We start from the raw sequence: 21,368 nt of genomic DNA on the forward strand, positions 1-21,368 counted from the left end.
ACCGTTATTTATATTGCCATCAGGTTTATCAATATATAAGCCAGGGTATAGGTGGAGCAGAGCTGGGTCTGATTTCTGTGTAAAGATGTCAAGCCGGAGAAAATGAAATAAAAGAATACGGCAGTATGGATTCGCGTTGTTATTATTTTGTTACGCTTCCTCATATGTTCCTTTAGCCTTGATGCCCTTTTTTGATGAAATCTCCTTTGTTTTTGTTTTATTCTTCTTATTCTGATTGCTAATTTAACACCCAGCTCAGTTTTATTCTCGAACAGTTTAGCAAGCAAAACCAGAAACAAGGCGGCAGTTTCAAAAATATCACACAACAATCATTCACGATGATGATGCACGAGATACATAATTGCATGAGCCACAGCGAATCCCGCAAATTCTTCTCTGCAGTGTAAAGATGTTCATACCGGGAAAAAGGTGGATAAAGAACATTTGTGGAAATTGATCATCACTAATTCTACCCCAGGTCTGCTACAGCATTTTAACCCGGCTCGGCAGTGTAAAGACAGCTTAAGTTAGCCTAATGTTAGACAACGAATGAGTATGTACATAACGTTACTTTTATAACAACCATTTTTTATTCAGTAAATAAGTGTAATAGTTGGCGTGGCCCAGGTGCCAACTCACTGACATCACACAGGTGACACTGGTTGGATCCGGTTGGATCTATGGGAAATGAGGTCCAAAAACACACCTGCAAGTACCGCTTCTCGCCATTGGTACCGCCAAAGAGAACGAAACTGAAATCTTCGAGATTGTAACTTTAATTTTTTCCTTTTTAAAATTTTTTTTTTTTTTTTAAAGTGACCAGAATTGGGATATTGCAGTAATGGGACATGCTTACAGATGCATTTAGGTATTCTGAACTGGGGTGAAATGGGGAAAGGATAAGTACTGTTTGTATTTATGCCATTCAAAACATTTTATGTAAGAAAACGGTTGAAAAACTCAGCACCTGAGTAACTTGCAATACCCATTTCCTGATAGTGTAATGGTAATATTATGCATGCATGGTTTTGCTGATGCATCAGATCTTTTTTTTTTTGCCAAACTAGAGTAACTTTTGTGGAACTAGAGGATCACATTCTATCAGTTGGCTTTTTTGTGGTAACAAGAAATGAATGAATCATTACTTAATGAAGTTAATCAGATTAAGATGTAATCCATATACACATATAGCAGTGAGGCGTTGTGTCATGATCAAATAACAAAAGCTCAGCAGCTGTTGTCTGTCACAAGTTCAATAGACCTGAGTCACGTCATTTATTTAATTCGCGGCTTCGTCGCGTGATGTTGTACGAAGTGACCGCCTCGTTCTCAACCACAGGCGCACGCATCTATTTACATCCTACATTAACACGTCTTGAGACAGTTAATAATTTTACATGCAAGTATTTTTATGCACTTTAGAGGGCGCTGTTGCAATAAATGTGGTAAAGGCGCGGTAGCCATGGAAGTGAAAGTAAAAGTAAAAACATATTTTTTATCGTGCGTTGTTAGAACGTGTATGAGTAAGCAGCGTTTTCATAATTTCTTTTCAGTAGCCTACTTTACGTTTTTCGAGTATTCGCATAGTCACACAAAGTTTGTAGCCTACAGACTTTCGTAGACCTCATGATGAAAATCAAGATGAGAGTTTTCTGTTGGTTTCTGTCGTTGTTCTGCGCTATCAGGACTGAAGGTAAATTGACTTTTCTCAGTAGTAGCCTACGGCAACAGCTGGTGTTTAAACGAAAAAAAAGTCATATATGACATTTAAAAGCAATTTTTCGGATTTCCGCATGAAGCATCTGTGCGTATAGTTTCAATATTAGCCTATGGAATTAAAATCATTTTGATTGCTACATAATTATTACCGTAATAACTCAGTTTCGTTTTTAATTATGTTTGTGTTTACCAATATACTGATTTTATTGCTGTATGATTTTGACTCCATTTGCTTTCTAGTTTAGATCTGGTATTATAATTTATTCATTAAATAAAACGGATGCCACAGGATTTTTATACGTTTTGCACGTATTGTGAAGGACTTTCAAACGTATCTTCCGTTCCAGGATTTGCAGTTTGGGGTCCTGCTATGCCCCTAGTTGTCCAGTTGGGGGCGTCTGTAACGTTGCCCTGCTCTGTGGATACCCCACTACCTCTGCACGAGCTGGAGGTGCAGTGGATGAGGGAGGATTCTGCAACCCTGGTGCATCTGTTCCAGGAAGGAGAGAGTAGGCCAGAATCACAGAGCCCAGCTTACAGCGGCAGGGCCGATTTTTTTTCTGAAGAAATCTCCAAAGGAAACTTCTCTCTGCTGCTTAGGAGTGTAACTAGTGAAGACAAAGGACTGTACAAGTGCGTAGTTCATACTGTTCACGAGTCCAATGAAACAGAGGTGAAAATAGATATTGGTAGGTACCCCCAGCCCACTTGTCCCGATGCAGGTTCAGACAGCTTTGTTGTTTGTTGTGGTTACATATTTGAAAAGTAAGCATCTTTTTTGCATGAAATTTGTTGGAAAACAAGCTGAATTTTCAGTTACTATGAAAAATAGTCAGTGTGAAGGTAGAATATACCACACCCTGTAAAAATGAAATACAAATGAAAAATGTAACTTGTATTTTTCAGAACGGCTGGTTGTGACAGGTGCAGACGTGCCAGTATTTGCATATGCTGATGAGGATGTGATTCTGAACTGCTCAGTGGACACCCATGTTCCTCTCAAAGAGTTACAAGTAGAGTGGATGAAGACAGATGGGGAAATCCTGGTGCTGCTGTTTTTTGAGGGGGAGAACAGACCAGAGTCACAGCATGAGAGATTCAGGGGGCGTGCTGTGTTCTTCACTGAGGAGATTCCCAAAGGAAACTTCTCTCTGAAACTGAGGAATGTAAAAACAGAAGATAAAGGAGAATTCATGTGTAAAGTCCATACAGACAGAGAATCAGTCATCGCAACGGTATGGCTACGAGAACTTGGTAAGTAACATGACCTCACACAAATTCACTCCAAAATGTACATTTACCAGATAAGGGGAAAACACGGAGAGTGTAGTGTTTTCATTTTGAAATAAGGATTTAAAAAAAATGATATATTAATGTTGTGAAAGACAACATTTTATCTTCAAGTATGTTTTGTCACTAATGTCTAACATTCAGATATTAATTATTAAAACAGCTGAGTCAGGCGATGAATCTATGCAAATGTCAGTCATTTTAATCCATAAATCCAGTGTATCAAAAATACAAAATCTTCACAAAGTAATGTTCTTGTACATATGTATGCTAATTTTTAAGTTATAAAATCATAGGCCTATACTTCTGTCTGAAGTCTGTTATAAGAGCATTTCTTTTTTTCATGATTCAGTCTGGGCTTAAGGACACTTCAGCATGTGCGGGTGTTTTCATCAGATCTACCAGTTAAGACTCCTACATTAAATAATTTTCAGTTAGATTTTATTATTGTTTAACATGTGATTAAGTCCTGGCCTCAGGACTAATGAAGATCTTTTAAATGCCCCCCTTACACCAATCAGGCCAAAATTATTTTGATTTAGGCCGTGCTACCAGTTCTTATATGCAATCTTTCAGATCTTTGTCCTCGTATGTCCATCTTACAGTTTAATGTTACTGGGAAAATTAGCTCCAATTCAGAGATAATCCTTTGGCTCTTGGTTAGCATAGTTTACTTGCACAGGTGGTTTAGTGATGTTATGTCTTTACTCACTGTTGTATCTTTACTGATTGTTGTATCTTTACTCTGTGGTGTATTTTTACTTACTGTTGTATTTTCACTTAGTGGTGTATATTTACCCAGTGATGGATCTTTACTCACTGTTGTATCTTTACTCAGTGGTGGATCTTTACTCAGTTATATCTTTACTCATTGTTGTATCTTTACTCAGTGGTGGGTCTTTACTCAGTATTGTATCTTTACTCATTGTTGGATCTTTACACGGTGGTGTATCTTTACTCACTGTTGTGTCTTTACTCACTGTGTATTTATACTTGGTGGTGTATCTTCACTCACTGTTGTATCTTTACTCGGTGGTGCATCTTTACTCACTGTTGTATCTTTAATTGATGGTGTCTCTTGACTCAGTGGTGGATCTTTACTCACTGTTGTATTTTTACTTGGTGGTGAATCTTTACTTGGTGGTGTATCTTTATTCACTGTTGTATTTTTACTGGGTGGTGTAACTTTACTCACTGTTGTGTATTTACTCGGTGGCGCATCTTTACTCTCTGTTGTATCTTTACTCGGTGGTGTATCTTTACTCACTGTTGTATCTTTACTCAGTGGTGGATCTTTACTCACTGTTGTATCTTTACTCAGTGGTGGATCTTTACTCACTGTTGCATCTTTACTCACTGTTGTATTTTTACTTGGTGGCGTATCTTTACTCCCTGTTGTATCTTTACTCTCTGTTGTATCTTTACTCGGTGGTGTATCTTTACTCACTGTTGTATCTTTACTCCCTGTTGTATCTTTACTCTCTGTTGTATCTTTACTCGGTGGTGTATCTTTACTCACTGTTGTATCTTTACTCACTGGTGTAGTTGGCCAGGTCTGACACTATTGTTCATATTAATCAGGTAAATACAGGTCTGTTTCTCCTACACTGTAAGCCACTCTGGACAAGAGAATCTGTTAAATGAACAAAGCTCTTTTAAATGAATGCCATCTGTCTCTTTTAAACTTCCTAATCATATGTTATTATTATTTATTAACAATTATGAATTGTTTAATGCTTAATAACATTGTAATTTCTAAAGTGGTGTAATGCAGACAGAATGGAGATAGCGATGCCTGTTGGCCCCATATTGGTTGGTTATGAGGTTACTACTAAAAAGGTTGTAAAAACATAATCTCCTTAATGTCTAACACTAAAATACTAATATATTATTAAAATTTTTGCGTCAGATGTTAAATCTATGTGTTGCATTCAGTTTGGCAGTGAACTGGACTCGGTAATGGCAGCTGGTACAGAGAGCACACGCACCTGGGTTGCATTAGCTAATCAGCCCAGGTGCTTAAAGGTGTGTTCCTCTCCGCAGTTTGGGGCAGAGACTGGGAGCACACATCGAAAGAGCGAGTCTTTGAGTTTAGCTTATCTGCACACAAAAATACAAAGAAAAAAACTGGCAGCAAGAAAAAGGTTGTAAAAACATAATTTCCTTCTAGAGGAGGGGGAAACAGGACCAAATCATGCCTGATCCAGCAGTGCTACCACATGATCTTATGTTCAGTCTTTGATTAATTGAAATCTCTGTCATAGGGTTTTCCTCCTTACATATGTGGGTCCTGGTTTTAACCATCGCTGCTGCAGTTTTTGCAGTTTTAAGCTGCATTCCTGCTCTTCGGTGTATAATCGAGAAAGGTCATTATATGTCATATAGCTTCAGAAAAGGTATGTGTGTTTCAATTTTTTCTCCTATTTCTATTTACTGGCCAATTATTTAACACTTTGTTTCACACCAGGTTTCAATTACGGGGTCTTTGGTTAGAGCACTGATAATTCACTGCACACAATTTCACTCTTAATGTGTAATGAAATACTGACATAAAATTCCAAGTTAAATCCATATATTACTTACTCTTATTTTGGTAGCAGACCTGGATCAAATACATATTTGTTTTGGATTCAAATACTTTTCTGTGATGTATTGATCTTGCCTGGTGTAATGGAGCCTGCCAGTATGACCAGAAGGTGGGGGTTTGCACTTTTTGAGAGTATTTCATTGGTTCCAGTTCACCAGACAAGATCAGTCAAGCGTAGAACAGTATTTGAATCCAAAACAGATGTGTATTTTACAGAGGTCTGGTAGTAATCTGATGGATTAGAGCTGAAAATTTCATAATTTTACAAGTATTTTCATACATTTCCCATCAAGCATTCCACCGATATCACACAGACATTTAAAAAACTCTGCAATGAATTATGGGTGCTTGAGGCAGGAGAATAATGGAAATGACTGAGTATACACAAACACATTTGATGTTATGAATGTTTAATATGAATGTTTTACTGACGTACAATTTTTTAAAATCTTAGTAGCACAATCTTGTCAAATAGTGCATTAGACGTGCACAATCTCTGGGTGTTTTACGTTATCATCCAAAGACAGTTAGATACATTTTTTATTATTAGGGTGAATTTTTCATTTTAAGCCCTACTGTAAATTATGATCCAGTTCTGATCAAATGACTCTGGGTATTGGATGAGAATGTAAACAATGTGGCACGGCAGGCTATAAAATACATTTAATATTTTAGGGAATTCCTCTGACAAATATCAAGGCTGTTATTTTCCTGTACATGACTAATAAAATAATATTTCCACAACTCAAATAATGTCGGCAAGGACACGTGTGTGACAACTGCATTTTCCTTCTTAGATAAAAGCAACAGGGCAATGTTGCTATATTGCCTTCAAGTCTCAGTTCCATGTATCCTGATATCCATCGCATTCGCCATATGGGGTTATATTGAAGGTAAGTCTTCCCCCTTTTTACTTTTGTTTATATTTATGTTTTCCATGCCCAATTCCCTCCTTAATTTTAAATGTACAATTAGTTATTGTTACTATTAGGGGATTAAAACATAAAATAGAGTTACGCTTTTTCAATGATTATATTTTGTTGTCATATTTGTTTTTCAGGCTCTGTCGGAGAGGCTTTTGTTGGCAGTGCTATAAATTTCATGAGGATCCAAATTTTATTTTGGGTGATTCCACCTAAATACATATGGGAGGGTATGTATTGATTTTATAATTCAATATTTTGCCTCCAATATCGCAAGATTCTATGTGCATATACAGTGTGACACAGAGGCGTAGGTGTGATTTTGAACCTGGGGAGGCCACGTAAATGCCAGGGGGGTCTGGGGCATGGTCGTCTGGGAAGAATTTTTTTTTAATTAAGGCACTTATATGCTTATTTCTGGTTACTTTTGAGAAGAGAACATACTATTTACTGTGGTTGTAAGAGGGTCACATGGTTCTCCTGTAAACTGCTAATTAATGCAAAAACTTTTAGGTAGACCCTGAGAAGTAAACTCAACTAACATATTTTCCTGACCAGAGTGCTATTCCATAGGACACCTCCATGTGAAAAAGAGCATAGCTCTATCTGTATTATTATCCAGAATATATATGGTTCAGTTTACCAGTGAATTGTAGGAAAGTGAAAGCTAAAAACCTGCCCAATATAACAGAAGAATAGCCCAAAATTATGACCAAGCACCCGAAAACACTGTATCAGGTACTTCATGTTTCCAAACAGGGAAATACAAGAACATCATGAGCACTGGATACTGCTGTTAAAATGACTGGTTTTCTTATTACAGGTACACATTGGGAAATATTCACATACATGGCTCTGCCTTTGGAGAATTTGGTCATTACAACAGGGGTCAATTCTGGTAAGTGTACATACTGCATATATTAAATTTGGAGACTTTACGACATAGAATGCATTTTCCTTATTATATGACATGGTTTCAAACGTAAACAATTTATTGAGATGATTTTTAGAGATGGAATTTGAGGTAGCAGTAGAATCCTGTCCTGCCCCTATCAGTACAGGGACAGCCTTAGACCTATCTAGCCTGGCTAATGAATTAGAGCAGAATGTGCTTATGGAGAATGCCATTACTCCAGCAGGCCCACATTTATAACACACTGTGATGCTTTATAATGCATCATATCACTTGCATCACCCCTTTGACCCCCCTATGAGTTAATGGCAGAATCCATTAGATCAATGGGGCTTATAATGTATAATAAATTTTTGTTTTAGATCTTTGGATTTATATATTGTTTTGATCATCTTTAATGCTGATTGTTGCTACATATGATGCAAGTTATTAACTAATCTATTTTATCAGTAAACCGTTGTGAATTTATGAATGGAATGCTTCACTTGTGTTATGAATGTATTGAGCTTTGTAATTTAATTTAATTAATTTAATACTGTAATTATTTAAAATAAATCATGCACTTTAAAAAGTTGTGACGAACATTATTGATTTGACTATTTTTTCTGTTGCTCAGTATTTAAGTGCTAATAGTGATATTATGGTCAATGTAAGAAAGGTGTTTGGCTGCATTGGCACAAGGCAAAATACTTAATTTTGAACATTTTTACATTGTCTTCTGTGAATAATTTTAATCTCTCTCTCTCAATTATCTTCACATCAGTTGTTCTCCAGACGTTTTTTATATACCGTGCCCCAGATTCAGGAGCAAAAACATTAACTGGAATTCTTTTTGGAATTGTGTTATTGTCATCGTTTAGTTCATTGGCAGTTCATTCAGGTAAGACTGTATTTTACAGTATAGTAAGATACATGTTACACATATACATTGTGCATGCAATCAGTGTTAAAAATGTACAGTGGGATGTACTGTGGCATTATGTAATAGTGCAGAACTTACTTTAAATAATTATAGGTTTGTAAATGTCATATATGCAACCTGCTTTCCTTTCAGAAATGAAGGCATCACTGTTTCAATGAAACGTCAACACACATGCATTTAATGCATAAATATGTAGTGCTGCTTGAACGATTCAAAGAGTTCCTTAGGAACTCTTCCTGTGAATGTGTGTCCACATGAATTGGTGACCAAATATCTCTAACACTGTCCTTTTCTGTACTTACAGTGTCAAAGGGTGGATATACATGTGTAGTTTTTTTATGTCACACCTTTACCATTTCGGCGGAAATAGCATTTCTGGCTTTCACACATGGTTCGGGTTTTTCCTCATCCGGTAAGTTGCCCTTAAAAAGAATTCATATTAAGTGTATATCAAATGTTTTAAGTATATAATAACAGTCAACACCATGGCACGACACATTGGTTTTGTTTCATCCTTTAATCATACCTTGCCACTATTTATTAATTTCTATATTTCTGTATTTTGTACATAATAATGAGGGGACACGGTTTTTACATTCGGGCATGGCAATCAAGCCCAGAGGGGGAGAGTAGGAGGTTGATGCAGGCAGAAACGCAAAGAGATGGTGTGCAGATAACTGGATTTGGGCAACTAGATCCGATCTCTTAGGACACACTCGTACGTCCAGGCGAACTTTACTCGATCGGTGGCTGTTTGCCAAAGATCTCAGACTCACCTTATGCCATGCTGTGCCATTCTAAGATGAACTGTTCTCTCACCAACCCCAAAAAGAGTTGCAATGTGCCGGACAGGCAAACCAGCTAATAAATAACTCTCCACAGCTTCCACAGGCAGTAGGCCTGTGTGAGAAGTGCAATTTTGCAGCCTTACTATGGTATGTAAGCCACGGTTCTTTAAGCTCTAAAGTAAAGTTTATCATAAACCATTCCATACGATCCGCATGTTCCTTTCCGTACTGAAGTTGTCACTACTTTATTCTCCGGTTCCCGTCGAATGTCTTTGACCCAAACAGCTGTATCAGTCCATGTCACGAGTCACACGTAAATATGCGCTAAGCTATTTTTCATTGATGTTAAACTGAGTTAAATACAGTTGAAGTCGAAAGTTTACATACACCTTAGCCAAATCCATTTAAACTCAGTTTTTCACAATTCCTGACATTTAATCCTAGTAAACATTCCCTGTCTTAGGTCAGTTAGGATCATGACTTTATTTTAAAGGAGTAACATGGTGGTTGAATGTGACACTTGCCAGTTGTCTTTAGGCAACAACAAAACAAATGTGCATAATTTTTTATTATTATTCAGTCATTTAAATTTTAAAACGTATTTTTCTAAGCCTAAATTTCCCACTATAAAAGTTCACCCGAACTGTCTGGGCATGGTAACTGTCAGTTAGCTATGATTGACAGATTGTGCCCCGTTACCATAGCTACCTCCATGATACGCGCTCATCTTGGGAGACTGAATTTTGAACGTTAGCTAGCTATCTTAGTATATCAAGTATCGACACCTAAGGACCTTGCCTTATATCCAATAATAATTTTTGCTAGCTAGCTAGCCAGCCAAGTTAAGATAAAACCACAACTATAACGTCTTTATGAAAGCAAACGACATAGCTAGCTAACGTTAGCTAGCTAGCTATAAATGAATATAACCAACCAGAGTCTAATAGTCCTTTAAAGGCACTCTAATAAGTAAACCTAACGTTAGTCAAATATTTGTATTGTCTTGCCTGTAAGCCAGCGGCACAAACTATGGGTCACAAGTTATCCATTTAGAATGAGCTATCACAGCAATCTGACTGACTGTAGGGAGGGCAAAACGTAGCAGTGCATGCGCGTGAGCTTGACAATACATTTCTCACAGAAAAGGTCGTTTGTCGCCTTTTTTTTAGTTCATTACAGTGGTGATAGAAGTGACAATAATTAAGTGGTGCTGTGCTGTTAGCCTTTACTGATTGCCGACAAGGTTAAAGTGAAGTAGCTAGCACAATCGAACGGTAAATCTGAAAAACATTCGATTATAGTCAGCGGCACCGAAAATTTTTTTCACACCCTCAATAAACGTCCCAAGTCCCAGTAGAAGATTGAATTAAACCTTTTAAAGTTATATATTTTCTGAAACGTTATCGATTCTGCTTGGCCACAGTGAGTGAAACTAGGTGATCTTTTTTTTATTTTTCTTTTTTTTTTAAACTAGGCGATGTGAGTGTATAGTTTCTATGTAAATTACGTCAGAAGGATTCCGCCTTGTTGTTTGCTACCTAAACTTCACAGCACACTTGTAGCAGGACGGTGTGTCCAATCAGATTTCTTTACGGGGCGTGGAAAGGGGAGTGGTTACTGTACTTGTGACACACTAAGTTGATAACATTCTCAACCGGCTGAAAATAGGAGGATAAATTTAAAACGCATATTTCTCCAAAAATAAAGAACGGACATATTTAATACTTTACTAATCGTGTTTCTTCAATGCCTCTTGTGCAAATAGCACATAAAACCGAGAAAGTATGAAAACCACCATGTCACTCCTTTAAGAATGTGAAATGTCAGAATAATAGTAGAGAGAATTATTTATTTCAGCTTTTATTTCTTTCATCACATTCCCAGTTGGTCAGAAGTTTACATACACTATGGTAGTATTTGATAGCATTGCCTTTAAATTGTTTAACTTGGGTCAAATGTTTTGGGTAGCCTTCCACAAGCTTCTCACAATAAGTTTCTGGAATTCCTCCTGACATAACTGGTGTAACTGAGTCAGATTTGTAGGCCTCCTTGCTCGCACACGCTTTTTCAGTTCTGCCCACAAATCTTTGATTGGATTGAGGTCAGGACTTTGTGATGGCCACTCCAATACCTTGACTTTGTTGTCCTTAAGCCATTTTGCCACAACTTTGGAAGTATGCTTTGGGTCATTGTCCATTTGGAAGAGCCATTTGCAACCAAGCTAACTTTCTGGCTGATGTTTTGAGATGTTGCTTCAATATATCCACATCGTTTTCCTTCCTCATGATGCTATCTATTTTATGTCGTGCACCAGTCCCTCCTGCAGCAAAGCACCCCCACAACATGATGCTGCCACCCCCATGCTTCACAGTTGGGATGGTGTTCTTCGGCTTGCAATCCTCACCCTTTTTCCTCCAAACATAATGATGGTCATTATGGCCAAACAGTTCAATTTTTTGCTTAATCAGACCAGAGGACATTTCTCCAAAAAGTAAGATCTCCATGTGCAGTTGAAAACTGTAGTCTGGCTTTTTTATGGTGGTTTTGGAGTAGTGGCTTCTTCCTTGCTGAGCAGCCTTTCAGGTTATGTCAATATAGGACTCTTTTTACTGTGGGTATAGATACTTTTGTACCTGTTCCCTCCTGCATCCTCACAAGATTCTTTGCTGTTGCTCTGGGATTGATTTGCACTTTTCGCACCAAAGCACGTTCATCTCTAGGAGACAGAACGTGCCTCCTTCCTGAGCGCTATGACGGCTGCGTGGTCCCATGGTGTTAATACTTGCGTACTATTGTTTGTACAGACGAACGTGGAACCGAACTTGTGGAGGTCCACAATTTATTTTCTGCGGTCTTGGCTGAGTTGCTTGTATTTTCCCATGGTATCAAGGGCAAAAAGGCAGTGGCTCTAAAGGTAGGCCCTTAAATACAGCCACAGGTGCCAATTAACTCCCAATTAACTAATTATGGCAATTGGCCAATCAGAACCTTCTAAAATAAGTCATTACATAAATTTCTGGATTCTTCCATACTGTTTAAAGAGACATTCAACTTGGTGTATGTAAACTTTTGACCCACTGGAATTCTGATATAGTCAATTAAAGCTGAAATAAATCTGTCTCTAATCGATTTTTTAAAATGACCTCTGATGTGAACAAAGTAGATGCCCTAATTGACTTGCCAAAGGAAATGTATGGTAACATGAAAAGTTGTGGAAAAACTGACTTCTGGCCTCAACTGTACCAGACCATAGGGCCCATCTATGCACTAGAACAGTGCCTTAACAAGATAAGCCACCCAGCTGCCCCATTATTCTTTCCAATGGAAGTTAGGAAGAAAGCAGAGAGGGTGACAGATGGGGGGGTGATGATAGCTCAGAGGGTGCTATGGCAGAGGATCGAGCCCCACCCACTCAGGGGATTCCTGTATAGGCTCAAAACAAGGCCATCCTACAGCCTGCTCCACATGTCTCACCCCCATTATTGCATTATTAATCACTGCACAATATCACATATTTTACATATATAAGGTAGAATATATGATATCACCAACCCAAATTTACAATCTTGGGATAATTATTGTAATTAGCTCAGATTTTCCTAAATGTCATTATTCTGAAGTAAATAAATTATTGCTTCTGGCAGTGCAATGGCATCATATATGGTCAAATCTATCAGAATTAAAATTATGAAATCATTTTGTTGTCATTTTTTCTTTTATCAAGGATAAAATATTTTGCTCACAACTGTAATGAATTCATATGTGTGTTACCACAGAACTCCCTGCATTGATGTGTTTCATGGCAGTCCACTTCATCCTGCATGCAACATCACTCTTTCGGCTCAGGAGTGATTTACCAGGTACGGTATCATTTAATTGAAGTGGTGACCAACACCTGAGGAACACACTCAGGAACCCCAAAGGATAAGAGGTCAACAGCGGGTCCAATAAGTGACAATCTATTTACCGGAGAGCATCTCATGGGCAGTCCAAGAGAACTCTGAGTAATCTTCCTGATACATTCGTCTTTTATTGGCAACAATCAGTAACCCCCTCACATTGGTCACACCCATAGAACATATTCATCAATTTCTTCTCATCACGTTGATAATCATTCCTCATCGAACGCAACTCTCCCCGAGTACCTCATCTGGCCTTGAAGTGGCTGCACCTGTCTGTACAATTGGTATTAGGACAGGAGTGAAAGAACAATAGCAAGGGATCTGAGGCTACCAGATGAGCAGAAGACACAGGGGAACACATAGGATTATACCAGGGCGGTAGTGTAGTATGATGGGCAAGGAGTTGATCTTGCATTCTAAAGGTCGCCGGTTCAATTCCCAGGTTGGACACTGTTGTTGTAGGGGAAGATTAGTAAAAGAAAAATAATTCAAAATGAAATAAACATTTAATGAATTGGTGTGTGTAATAGTAAAAAAAAAAAAACTATTTTCCCTCTGAAAATCAAGAAGGGCAAGTATTTTTGCTTTAAATTTACACACTTACTAAAACAGATCTCATTGCTTTTCAGCTGTTCCTCATATCCTAGTATATGTGTTTGGTTCTGCTGTCCTAAGTGTCCTTAATTCACTTGCTCTAGCAACAGAAGTCTTTCTGAAAGCAGGTGAGTACAGTAAAAAAACAAAACCATCTCAATCCAAACATCTGTGTTGATTATTCTGTTTGTGTGAGAAGTCAAATATTCTGATCTAAAATTAAAACCTACTGCCTAATTTGTGTCGTATTTTGTACTACCAGTGCATTCGGCCCAGCTTAGTGTAAAGAATTGGGCAAGCACAGTCTGACGTAGGACACGAAAGAAGAAGACCAGTGCATTCATAGGTGTTAAAAGCCAATTTTAAATGTGACCATCTCTGAGAAATGTGCTAACTCTGGAAATCGCAAGGCCAAACTGTGGGATTCTCTGTAACGGTTTGTGGTGTGGGGATGGCTGGTTTAAGCAGCCACACCTGCCCTGGGTCAAGCTAATTAGACCTGGCCAATTAGTGCCTAAAATCAGAGGGTGCGAGAGGCGGGAGCTAACCGCAGCCTTTATTTTATGCTTTTTCCCTTGACACCGAATTTCCACTGAGACTATAGGGTACTCGTGTAAATCCCCATGCACACACCTTATAGATACCCTTGATGCTTCTAACAACGCCTCGGGTCGAACCAGGCTTTGTCGAATCATGGTCTGCATAGCCCCTGAGTCCAACAGCGCCTGGTGTTCACTCCCTTGAATCCTTACCGGAATACAGTACGCTCCGTCTGGATCGGGAGCGGAGGTGGGCGGGCCGACAACACGGACCACCTGCCCCACCTCCATGAGCGGGCACTCGCGGCGCAGGTGACCCGGTTGTCCGCACCGCCAACACCCCGGTCCGGGCGTCTGAGGAGCTCTCTGTGGGTCGTATCCCGCCGCCACTGAGCCTGGGGCTGGGGAAACAGAAAAAAAGGGTTGTTGCGGAAAATGCGGGGTTTGGGCACGGGAAGGGAGGAAGAAAGGGGGAAGGAAGGGAACGAGGAAGGGCTCTCCTGCGCGGAGCCGTGTCTGCCCGTCCTTGCTGCTGCTGCTGCTGCTGCTGTGACTGGCCGTGGGGGTAGAGCGCCAGGTGGTCCTCCGCCAGGGTGACGGCGGCCGCCAACCCGGTCGGCCGATGGCACCTCACCCAATTCGCCGTCTCCGCCGGGAGGCCATCGATAAAACGTTCGAGGGCCACCAGCTCCACCACCTCGTCTGCTGACCGGAGTTCTGGGCGCAGCCACCGACGCGCCATGTCCAGCAGTCTCTGCGCGTATGCGAATGGTCGGTCCTCTCTGGCCAGGGCCGTCTCCCTGAACCGTCGCCGGTGTTCTTCCGGGCTGTATCCGTGACGGTCCAGGACCGCCTTCTTTAGGTTGCCGTAGACCGTCCGCGCTGTGGGGGGTAAGCTGTGTGCCGCCCGTTGTGCTTCCCCAGTCAAGAGGGGCAGGAGGCGGACGACCCACTCCTCCTCCGGCCATTTACTTGCCCTCGCGGCCACCTCAAATCCCTCAAGGAACGCCTCCGCGTCGTCCTCCGGGGTCATTTTAGGTAGATGGAGAGCCACGGGGGGTCCGGTCTGTCTCTCTCGGGAGCTGGTTTCTCCGGCAGCCGCCAGCTGCAGTAGAGCCTGGGTCTGGAGGGAAGTTTGCGCCCGCAGAGCCTCCAGCTGTTCGGCGTGCATCGCCGCCTGCCTCTCCTGCATCGCCGCCATCCCCTCCAGCATCCTCGCCAGCGCTACCACCGGTTGTGGCGTTTCCTCCTGCTCCTGGCTGTGTTCCATGTTGTCTCGTGTGTGTTTAATACTTCTGCTCCCCGTACGGGCCACCACTGTGGCAAACACGCCTGCCACAGGCCACCGAAGTGGCTTTCTTTGGGGCCCTCCAGCACAGAGACACAGGGAGAAGATGTTCAGACAGTCCACATTTATTCCACGAGGGTTTGGCAAGATGGTAACAGCCAAATGAGCAGATGTAAAAACCCTGTCATGACAGAGAGCTCCCTGGTGTGGGTGGGGATGGCAGATTTAACCTGTGCGCAGTGATTACCTCACTACGCACAGGTGCAGCCACTCCTGTTCCTGGGTCCAATTAGCCTGGCCAATTATCTAATTCTTCACCAATTATCCAATTGGCCAGGTCTAATTAGCTTGACCCAGGGCAGGTGTGGCTGCTTAAACCAGCCATCCCCACACCACACGGTTTTTTTAAACACATATTTACTTTCAGAAAAAGGGGAGCAAACTGTGGATCTTCGGTTGATCGTCTTCCCCCTTGAGTTTTTCTTTTTGGCCTTTTGGCTGGCTTTACAGATGTATGCATACTGTAAGTATCCTTTGCAAATATTGCTAACGTTTGGTACATTTCAAATATGCCTGCCACTCACATATCACATAATTCCTTCAATCTGAAAATAACATTATAAATGTGTGTGGCAAACACGCCTGCCACAGGCCACCGAAGTGGCTTTCCTTGGGGCCCTCCAGCACAGAGACACAGGGAGATGATGTTCCAACAGTCCAGATTTATTCGCGAGGGTTTGGCAAGGTGGTACAGCCAGATATTCCTTGAGCAGATATTAAACCCTGTCATGACAGAGAGCTCCCTTGTGTGGGTGGGGATGGCAGATTTAACCTGTGCGCAGTGATTACCTCACTACGCACAGGTGCAGCCACTCCTGTTCCTGGGTCCAATTAGCCTGGCCAATTATCTAATTCTTAACCAATTATCCAATTGGCCAGGTCTAATTAGCTTGACCCAGGGCAGGTGTGGCTGCTTAAACCAGCCATCCCCACACCACAATGTGTTAATGCAATATTGTCGTATTTAGCTCAATGTTGACCATCTTTGTTAATTTCTGGAATGTAGGTCTGAAGAAAAAAAAAGAAAAAAGGTAAGTACAAACTACCTGTAGTAAATGCATTTGCTAGAATTATGAGCACATGTATCTGTTATAAATCCTTTTCATAATATTTTTGGATTTTTCCCATGTTTTTTTTTTTTGGTTATTCAAATATTTCAAAATATACTACATGAAAGCTTCATGTTTCAAAATTGGAATGTTTTAGTTGACTGTCTTAGTATATTTTAAGCCTTGTTGTATAAAATAAGTTAAATGCAATACCTTCTAAATTAGTGGGACTGTGTCTCGATCTGTAAATTTCAGTTTATGGTAACACTGCCATTTCATTTTACCTTAGACTGAGGGAAGAGGTGGAGCTCTTCTGATTATCTCAGCAAAATCAGGTGTGTAGTGATAAGTCATATAGTTTTAATTCGCTAGGGAAGCAGTTACATACTGTACATGTTGTTGATGGGGGGATGTTGTAAACATAAATGTTGTAAAAATAAACATTACCACCAGAGGGAAAATGTATTGTAAGAACAAGCCAGAAGAGCAAAAATTTCAGGTTTTATCTGCACTGCCAGTTTTTGAAGTAATTTATGGTTTTCAAATTAATACAAAACAAAAGCGACAAACTTGAATCAGTGTATATGTGTGCATCTCTTTGAATATTCATATAGTGCAACATTCTCACATATAATTGATGTATTTCATGTATAATTTCACTGTCGATTCTCTTTGTAGATGCAACAGGAACTTCAAGATGGTACGTCCCTCTCCTCAGCTGAGCAGAGCACGTAGACAGGTGAGTCAGTATGTCCACGAGAGGATTCCTGCAGTCCTCAAGATGGCAAATATAATTTTCTAGTTTGTAGTCCTAAAACCCGGAAGTAAGTTTGCTTTTTTGAGCCATTGGTTCCCTCGTCAGATTTCCAATGCACTTTTCCCATAGGGATTTAGTTCTTTGCCGAAAGGTCTGTGGTGAACCTAAGCCCAAGAGAGCTCCACATTTTGTTCTATGAGATAAATTAAACCCATTAACCCCATTTTAAAGGTAAGTTGCTGTATTGAAACTACAACAATGGTCACTTTCTGGCAACTGCCACTCAAATTACCATACTAGCCTTCCTGCACACGACAACCGTTTCATCATAACTTGTTAGAAACTTTTTTTTAAAGCACATAACGGCTTCTAAATTCACGGTTGAGATATTAATGGGTGTAATTTATCTCGTAGAACAAAACGTGAAAGTCTCTTCGACATACATTAAGCACAGACCTTATTTTCAATAAAAAACAAAAAGCCTATGGGAAGAATTAATTGGAAATTTGCCGAGGGAACCCATGGCAGAAGTAACTCCCGAGTGGGCCTACAAAAAACATAATCACTGTAACACTCTATTGCAGTTTGTGGTATAGAAACATACTGAAGATGATGAATTTGCAAAGCATACTGGGAAATATAGCACACAGACTTGGTGTTATTGTTCCATACTCAGCTCTTATTTCTTAGGAAATAAATTTGAAATTTGAGAATAGTGTTGGTGGATTCAGTTAAACCACAAAAAGTTGAAAATATTCTGCAAAAATATACAGTTAAAATAAATCTCAGTACTTGTATTATTTATTTTACATATACTTTTTTGTTCATTATCAATGGTATAAATAATTTTGTAGTGCACTGTATATTACACACATGCACATAAAGCAGAATTGATGTGGGGGAATATTTTTTACTTCATCCCAAATTAAGCCTAATTATTTACACACTAATAATGGAGCCTGTTAGAGTTGAATTAACATAGAACATTTTACTGTCCAGTATACTGTTTCTCAATGGGACTGATTCACATCAGTCTGAACTCTAATTCTTGGTTGGGATGAGTTGACACCATACTCACATACTGTCATCCTGTTTATCTACAACACTTATTTTCAGCATCTAAGTTCTTGTGTAATAAATTCTAATTTTTATCTCTGTGGTTTTACAGGGAACAGATGACAGTCCCAATGACATGTAAAGGATCCTTTTGTTGTCTACAAGAGCCAGATTATGTATACTGTTATGTTGTGTCCATGAAAGGCTTGTCTTACTCAATCTGCTTAGTTTCAGGTTTGAGGTGTGCCTATGTGGGTGTGCCTATCAGCTGTGGTTGTTGCTCAGAAACACCTGGTAAAAGCTCTTTAAAAAAGCTTGTCCTGCACCACTCTCTCTCTCTACCAGGAGGATGCTGGAAGAGCATGTGAAGGACAGATTAGCTGTGGCTAGCTATTGTATGTGTGATGCATATGTATCTTGGTAGTCTTTTGTTTTGGCAATTTGGGCAAGCGCAATTCCTTTTGAAGCAGCAAGTGGTGCTGTTGGATCATTGGGGAGTTTGGCCATTTCAGTTTTTTTTTTAATGTTGCTTTTGACTTGGAATTTAATATGGGGTTGTATTTCTAGATAACCAAAGACTGCAGTCAGTATTGAGGACTTTATTGGTGACCCTTCTGAAGAGCTGTTGGAACTGTTTACAAAGGAGTAGCTATTGAAACATACTGATCATTACCAGGTTGAACTCACAAGAAGTGGAGAAATGTCTCAAGAGTCTTTTACATTGTGAACAAGAATAGCCTTTAGGGCAAAGGTATTCTTGAGCTTAGAGTGGAGGAACCTACTGTAGTAATGCCAAATTTTCCCCAAATCTCAAACTGAGATTGAGTTGAGGATGAAAGAATTTGAGGATATGCAAAAAGAGCGAGAGCATGAGGCATATGAAAAAAGGCTCTTGAAAAGCAGGAAGTTGGCTTGAAGGAAAAACAGTTGGAGCATGAACTAGGGCAGAAAGAACTCCAGCTAAAACATGATTCTAGGACCTCAAGCTCTCTGCCTTCTATGGTTTTTAATCTCCCTCAGGGTTTGATGTTGGTAGGCATATTAAAACAATTCCTCCTTTTTGTTAAAAAGGATGTTGAGAAGTATTTCCTGCACTTTGAGAGGGTGATCACCACTTTGGGTTGGTTTAGCAATGTTTAGACGCTACTTTTGCAGTGTTGCTTTTGTTGGAAAGGCCCAGGAGGCCTAGTCATCTGTGACTCTTGAACAGTGCTAATTATGACGTTGTTAAGAATGCCATCTTGAGGGCTCTTGAGCTATTTCCAGAGGCTTATCGGCAGCAGTTTAGTCAGATTTGGTCTCAGGGAATGTGGCTGTAGGTGTGTGCAATGAAATTCCCATTGATGGTGTTGCCTTGATACTTTGCAGTGATTTAGCCGGTAGCAGTGTTTTGGGCGGCAGTGTAGTATAATGGGTAAGGAACTGGTCTTGTAACCTAAAAGGTCGTAGGTTCGATTCCTGGGTAGGATACTGCAGTTGTACCCTTGAGCAAGGTACTTAACCTACATTGCTTTAGTATATGTCCTGCTGTATAAATGGATGCAATGTAAAATGCTATGTAAAATGTTGTGTAAGTCGCTGTGGATGAGAGCGTCTGCTAAATGCCTGTAATGTAATGTAATGTTTTGGCTACCCCAGAAGTAATTCCTGATGAATTGGCTCACGAACATCAAGAGGTGTTCCCAGTGTGTGCTGTTACTGAAGTCATGGCAAGGGATGAAAAGAGTTGAAGCTTAGCTGACGAGCTTAGCTCAATCAATTAATCAATTAAAGTTCTGCCAATGAGATTTACCAGATTGACAGTACTCCCAATGCATTTTGTAGTATTTTTCTTTGCTAATTGGTACACAGAATTATAAAATCTCAAAACATCACTCATACCTTTCCTTGCTAATAGTGCTCCATGCTGAATAAATGTTTTTGGTTTGAGTTATCAGTGCTTCTCAACCCCTGGTCCTGGGGACCCACTGTGTATATAGATTTGTCATAGCCAATCTCTCGATCAATTAAAGTTCTTGAAAATGTGTTTGAAGGAGTGGCCGTTCAGTAGCTTGACAATTGTTTAATTGATAGAATTTGATTTTAATTGATTGTATTTATTGTTTAATTATTTAATTGTTTAATTTGTTAATTTGAGAGAATTGAAAACCAACTGATTGGCTCAACAATTAAGTGCCTGTCAGTAGGGACAGGGAGAGGAAGGTGAGCCACTGATCATTTGTACTGCTGGTGCTTTTAAAATTAATTTAGTCCTTTTTACAAGTCTTGTTTTTCTCAGTTGTTTATAAGCGTTTTTAGTGTTCCACCATAATTGTGTGTAAAACAATGCATGTTTGGCTTGTTGCCATTTTCTGTCAGTAAACTCCATTTATATTACACAAATAGTTTCAGGTTCCCAAACACTGAGAAAATGGGACCCAACTGAGTTCACCTGTCAGTTTTTAAGTGAATCAATTAGCTATGGAACCTCTTTCAACTGAAATTATTTTCCATATAGTGCATACAGCACAGTAAATGAAAGCATAAGTGAATGTGAATATGGGACATTTATTTTTAAGGGCATACATTACTATTTCTGGCATAATGAGGGTTCAAGGGGATAATTTGTCATTCAAAAAGGCCAATTAAGAACAATTAGCAGCTCATTGTAATACAAAGCTTACTACTATGGTTAGAACACACACTGGCGTACATACGGGTCTCCAAGATCAGGACTGAGAAATTGAATTCAGTTATTATGGATGCTTGTCTTAAGAACATTTTGGTTGCATTCCAGTGGAAATCAAGCTATCAAACATGGCTTTAGTTAATACCGTAAAGAACTTGTTAATCAAGATGTTAGCAAACTGTCGCTGTCGCCTTTTTTGTTGAAGTTTGTTTATTTATTTTTTATAAAGTACACTTTATTTGTGTACTGCATTCTTTGTTTTATAGACAACATCATAAAGACAGGTTGGAGGAAAACTGCACTTGAATGGTAC

At 39.7% G+C, this 21,368-nt stretch overlaps 1 protein-coding gene across 2 annotated transcripts in view; it reads left to right on the forward strand.

The window, feature by feature from the left end:
• The first annotated feature begins 799 nt into the window (after positions 1–799).
• LOC135239107 (butyrophilin subfamily 2 member A2-like) overlaps positions 800–21,368 on the forward strand; it is a 48,134-nt gene continuing 27,565 nt past the window's right edge. The window contains exons 1-7 of one of the 2 annotated variants that reach the window (XM_064307544.1): positions 800–1,693; positions 2,067–2,408; positions 2,626–2,973; positions 5,274–5,405; positions 6,394–6,489; positions 6,657–6,749; positions 7,343–7,417. In XM_064307544.1, coding sequence (XP_064163614.1) covers positions 1,627–1,693; positions 2,067–2,408; positions 2,626–2,973; positions 5,274–5,405; positions 6,394–6,489; positions 6,657–6,749; positions 7,343–7,417 — 1,153 coding nt within the window. In that variant the 5' untranslated portion in view covers positions 800–1,626. The remainder of the gene's footprint in view (positions 1,694–2,066; positions 2,409–2,625; positions 2,974–5,273; positions 5,406–6,393; positions 6,490–6,656; positions 6,750–7,342; positions 7,418–21,368) is intronic. The other variant, XM_064307545.1, reaches the window with a different exon arrangement.

Source organism: Anguilla rostrata, chromosome 14 (assembly GCF_018555375.3).
Source record: "Anguilla rostrata isolate EN2019 chromosome 14, ASM1855537v3, whole genome shotgun sequence".
NCBI lineage: Eukaryota > Metazoa > Chordata > Actinopteri > Anguilliformes > Anguillidae > Anguilla > Anguilla rostrata.